The sequence below is a fragment of the Mixophyes fleayi genome, chromosome 7, assembly GCF_038048845.1.
Source record: "Mixophyes fleayi isolate aMixFle1 chromosome 7, aMixFle1.hap1, whole genome shotgun sequence".
In the NCBI taxonomy this organism is placed as follows: Eukaryota; Metazoa; Chordata; class Amphibia; order Anura; family Limnodynastidae; genus Mixophyes; species Mixophyes fleayi.
Window position 1 is genome coordinate 130,523,703 of NC_134408.1, and position 6,000 is coordinate 130,529,702.

Here is a 6,000-nt window from a genome sequence, read left to right on the forward strand (position 1 = left end):
AAGCTGAAAAACTTTTAGAGATTAGTCAGTAGAGGTTTAATATTTTGCACCTTGGAGACTTGCAGAAGAAACAGACAAGCGATGCTTGTATGTTTATGTTTTTTTGCCATTTTTTTTATTTTTATTTTTTTTAGTGGTTTAACAACAGAGCTCAGAAGCAGAAAGAAGGCAGTTGTAATTCATACCGAGTTGTAGGCTTTGTGTGATGAAAGCGACGGACCGCTGCCTGGGAGATTGCTTTGCTGCACTCCACGAAGCAGATTTGAAACTGTCTTGAACCACTTTAGATGAGAGTTGGATTATGGAATGACCTGCAGTGTCTGTGTCATATTGTTCTGCACAGGGTGCATTATGCTGTGCTAACTAGGTGTTCAGCACCAAATAAGAGAGGTATACTAGATGTGATCTGTCAGCTGTGTCTCATATTTTTAGATTGGGGGAAAAAAAAGAAATTTAAAACTGAAACTGATATTGTACAGCAAAAACTATTGCATATATAACATTTTCAATCTTTTTATAAAACAAAAAAAAAAGCAGAAAATTGAATGGTCTTTTGTAAGCACAAATAATATTTTCTAGAAATCCAATTATTTTACAAATATATTATTATATGTAATTTTTCAATAGTTTTACAAGATAATTTTTTTTTATTTTATCTTTAAAGTCAAAGAAATATGTTGTTATTCACTCGTTTTATTCCATCTCATTTATATAGGCTTAAAGATGCAGTGGACGCCAGAGCATGCTCAATGGCCGGAACAGCACTTTGATATAACGTCAACCACGCGGTCACCTGCTCACAAAGTTGAAGCCTATCGTGGTCACTTGCAGCGCACATATCAGTACGCATGGGCCAATGATGACATCTCCGCTTTAACTGCATCCAATCTACTTAAAAAATATGCTGAAAAGTATTCTGGAATTTTGGAAGGTTCTATGGAAAGACCCCTTCTCAGTAATTACACTGAAATTCAATCAGGTCTTGTTAATGGCCGAAAAAATGAAGGCGAGACTTGGCAAACTTCTTTAAACTCGGAGAGCGTTTATCCTATGAACTGTGTTACTGATGTAATTGTGGCCAGCAAAGCTGGAGTGGGAGCCTCTATACCTCCATCAGATGTCTCTGCCAGCATTGGCAGTTCACCTGGGTTGGGCAGCAACCTGACGGAACCTAGTTATTCCAGCAGTACGTGTGGAAGTCACACAGTACAAAGTCTGCATTCAGGGCTACCATCTCAGGAATATGGAACAGGATATAATGGATCATACTTGCATACAAGCTACAGCAGCCAGTCTGCATCTGCCCTTCCATCGCCTCATCCCTCTCCACTTCATAGCTCTGGACTTTTACAGCCTCCTCCTCCACCCCCACCAGCTCTGGTGCCGGGGTACAATGGGGCCTCCAATCTATCCAGCTACAACTATCCACCTTCTAGTTATCCTCCACAATCCACTGTTGGGTCAGGCTATAGCCCTGGAAGTGCACCACCTCCTTCTGCTTACCTGCCATCTGGTATCCCTGCTCCTACTCCTCTTCCTCCTACAACTGTGCCAGGCTACAGCTATCAGACCCATGGGTTGACCCCAATAACTCCATCAAGCTCTGCTAGTTCACTTAAAAGAAAAGCTTTTTATATGGCAGGGCAGGGAGATTTAGAGTCCAGTTATGGAAATTATAGTTATGGCCAACAAAGAACCTCACATAGCCCCATGTACAGGATGCCCGATACAAGTATTTCCAACTCAAATAGGGGAAATGGTTTTGACCGAAGTTCAGAGTCGTCTTCAATAGCATTCAAGCCAACAAAGCAGCTAGTGCCCTCTGATCAGCAAAGAAAGTTCAGCAGTCAGTCGACTAGAGCTCTAACACCACCGTCATACGGCACTGCTAAGAATTCAAGATCAAGTGAAACTTTTGGAAAATACAATTCCTCTGCAATTAATGAACACAGTGATGAACATAGGCAGCTCCTCCCACATTCTCTGCAAGGCCCAGGACTTCATACAGCTACCTCATCTAACCACTCTGTGGACGAACAGCTGAAGAACACTGATACACACCTCATTGACCTTGTAACAAATGAGATTATCAACCAGGGACATCCAGTTGACTGGGATGAAATTGCTGGTCTTGATTTGGTAAAAGCTTTCATTAAAGAAGAGGTTTTATGGCCTGTAATTCGATCCGATGCATTCAGTGGACTTACTGCTTTGCCTCGTAGCATTCTTTTATTTGGACCTAGGGGAACAGGCAAAACATTATTGGGCAGGTGTATAGCTAGTCAGCTGGGTGCCACATTCTTTAAAATTCCTGGCTCTAATCTTGTCACAAAATGGATAAATGAAGGAGAAAAAATTGTCCACGCATCATTTCTTGTGGCAAGGTGTCGGCAACCATCTGTGATATATGTTAGTGACATAGACATGCTGCTTTGTTCCCAAGTGAGCGAAGAACACAATCCAATAAGCAGAATGAGAACGGAGTTTCTTATGCAGTTAGATACTGTCCTGTCTTCTGCTGAGGACCAAATAGTTGTAATTTGTGCCACAAGTAAACCCGAAGAAATAGACGAATCTCTACGGAGATATTTTATGAAGAGACTTCTAATTCCACTTCCAGACAGCACAGCCAGACACCAGATAATAATACAATTGCTCTCACAGCACAATTACTGTCTCACCGACAAAGAGATTTCACTCCTAGTTCAGCGCACAGAAGGTTTTTCTGGACTGGATGTGGCTCGCTTATGTCAGGAAGCCGTGGTGGGCCCTCTTCACGGCATACCACCAACAGACCTTTCAGCCATTATGCCGAGCCAACTGAGGCCTGTGACATATCAAGACTTTGAAAATGTATTCTGCAAGATTCAACCTAGCATATCACAGAAAGAACTTGATACATATATTGAATGGAACAAAATGTTTGGTTGCAGTCAGTGATAGACATTAAACATTGCAATGAATGCTGGCACACAAAGCTAGGTGACATAGGATTATGAATCCCTTTTTTTGGCAATGGCCTATTTGTTAAAGGTACCAAGGCAGCCACAATAACCTTGCATCTAGCGAGTGATGGTAGACTTTAAATAAATGTGCATCACACGGCCAATGTTCTCCATCCCCTGTGACAGTGAGCATGTTTTGATGCTTAAGTTTAAGCAGCCAACACTCAAAAAGATGTAGGGCGGACATAGGTTGATGTTGGGAAGTATATGAACCCCGTTTGTTGATTCCATTCTGCTGTTCTTGAGATTTAGTTGCTGTCAAGTGCCTGGAGTGGTGCTTTAATTTTTTTTTTATTTTTATTTTTCGTTCGCCTCACAATTACATTGGTGGCATGTGCTAATATAAAGAGCTTTAACTTCAAACATTATTGGACTAGAGATGAACGATTATGTTGAAAGACAGAGAGACAGATTTTTTTTTTTTATTCATTTTTTTTTTTTTTTTTTGCTATTTTGAGCAACAGTATTCCTCAATCCTGTCTGTTCTGCAGAACAGTAAAACAGGGAAACCTTTAATCTGGAACGTTTTAATTTCTGTAGTTTATTTCTTTTAATGTTATGTCTGCAAAAATGACAAGCAAACAAAAAACAAAACCTCAGGAAAGTTGATTTGTACAGTACCTCAAAGGAATGTGTTGAAAGCACTATTTACGGCAGAGAGAAAAATGGTTGATGTCATCGTTGCTTTATTATTAAAATGTATGTTTACCTCAAAAATTGGAAAGTGGCATGGTTAAAAATCTACTTTTGAATGTATTTGGTTGATTCTAAAGAGAGATGGCTGATGTCTTGCCATGCTAATTTGTAACTGATTTCTCCCTATGTATATGAAACCTTCTGTAGAATGACCAGTTACATGATTAAATTCAAGGCTTTTTTTTTATTAATAAGTTTGAAAGGTGCAAATATTCTTTACACATCAGTATTTACATAGATCAAAAAAAATGACCTAGGCCTGAATTAACTCAACGTCAGTCCAACATTGGTAACCGGCATTATTAACTATTGTAGTTTAAAGAAAATGTACTTGTAAACAGTAACACTGTAGATAGCCTTTATATTTGCTGGCTATATATTAGTTTCAACATCATATGTTGTACAAATTTGCGGCTGCCAGATTGGTCAAGACGACTAACAGATTGGTTGTAGGTGATCGATTAATAGCAGATCATTCCAGCCATTCTTTATAAATACATGAAAATTACTATTTTTTTCCCCATTTAAAAAAAAAAATCGCCCCCAAGAGTTCACGAACTCTCTAGAACTTCATTACTGAGGCTTTTAAATCCCTTTTTGGCAGCGGCCTAATTGTTAAAGGTACGAAGTCATCCACAAGAAACTTGCATCTACAGAGTGATGGTAGACTTGAAATTAATGTGCATCCCACAGCCAATGTTCTGTGACAGTGAGCATATTTGAGGGTTATGTTTAAGCAGTCAGCAATCATAAAGTGGTAGGGTGGACATAGGCTGACATTATAAAACATCTCAACCTTACAAAATGAATTCAAATCATTAATGGTCTGAAGATATTCTCGATGAAAGCATTGCAACCAAAATTCGCGCGAAAGTGGATAGCAATCAAATAGCTTATTTTTCTTTTTTTAAAAATGTACTTGCAGCTGTGATTGGTTCAGAAGAACTACATTTCTAACCTGTTGTGATACTACATAATTGGCTTACATGAGAAATCTAGAGTAATGCTACTAGGTTATGAAAGACTTAATAAATCACATGCCTTTCCCTCTCTGAAAAACAGCTTTGTCGACACTTTTCCTAACTGGAAAATTTAGCTTTATTGGATATATTAATTTTACAAATATTTAACATTACTTTATGTGTTACCAGTGACAGATAATATGTGAAACATTTGCCCTGAGTTAATAATATTTTTAGGTTTACCATTACTGGCTTCAGAATCGATCCTTGTTTTGTTTTGTTTTTTGTAGATGGCTTTTTTTTCCTCTGTTACGGTACATTCACTGTGTTGTTTTTGTTGTTTTTTTAATCTTGTTTAAATGCTGTCTAATACTTGTGATCTTTGTTTTCATTTTTTCCCACTATCTTGTGCCATCATCCATTGTCTTTGTTTATTTTTGAGGTTTCATTATTTACAACATGTAACGACAGCTAATTGATGTTGGGTGATGTCTCTGATTGAGGAGCAGTGCGCAGGATATAGCTGTCCCATGCCTGCCAACTCATTCATGAACACAACAGCCTGGCCTTTTTTGAATGTATTGTTTTGTTTACTATTAAATGGAGACAGTAAGAAAGCTGTTTCATAGCACTGGCAATTGATGTACATTTAAGACATTAAATAAATGCACTGAACGTCGTACAGAAGAAATTCCCAGTACCTTTTTTTGCTTCTTTTGTTTCTCTCAATAATTGGTTTAAACATTTGGAACAATTTTTTATTATTTTTTTTACACAAATGCCTGTTGTTAAAAAAACAAACAAAAAAAAGTTAACTTGCACTTCCAAAGACCAATACGCATCGAAAATCCTATTTTCCAAAAATAAATGGGTATCAATAAAAATTGTAATTGCATGTTTTTATTTCTTTGTGAAGACCTCAAATATGAATTGACCAAAGTTCTTATCTATTTTAATGCAGCCACCAAATGTCCTCTTCATCCCTTCCTCAAAATGTTTTATTGCATAGTTGTAGAGCATTGTTTTATAGATTTATATAATGGTTTTCACAGTACTTATTACATTGATTTATTACATATTGCAAAGAACCCCAGAAAAAAGAGTGATCAATTCTTAAAATTATTGTTTTAATCTCTTATAATTAAATACACCAGTGGTTCCCTTCTGTAAATATATATACAAAATGGATTCAAATTTAAGTTAATTTTTTTTTTAATTATAGGTGATCATCTTAAACATTTTTTAATGAACTTACCACCCCACAACAGTGGCTTTCTGATTAGTGAGCGGCTCACTTTTTGTGAGTTTTGTACGTGCTATGTCCGCAGAATGAATAG

At 37.4% G+C, this 6,000-nt stretch overlaps 1 protein-coding gene across 1 annotated transcript in view; it reads left to right on the forward strand.

Moving 5' to 3' along the window:
- The window catches only part of FIGN (fidgetin, microtubule severing factor), a 123,579-nt gene extending 118,026 nt beyond the window's left edge, over positions 1 to 5,553 (forward strand). Inside the window, exon 3 of the mRNA XM_075180745.1 lies at positions 716 to 5,553. Within this exon, the coding sequence (XP_075036846.1) occupies positions 716 to 2,940 (2,225 nt within the window). The 3' untranslated portion in view covers positions 2,941 to 5,553. The remainder of the gene's footprint in view (positions 1 to 715) is intronic.
- Positions 5,554 to 6,000: the final 447 nt, after the last annotated feature.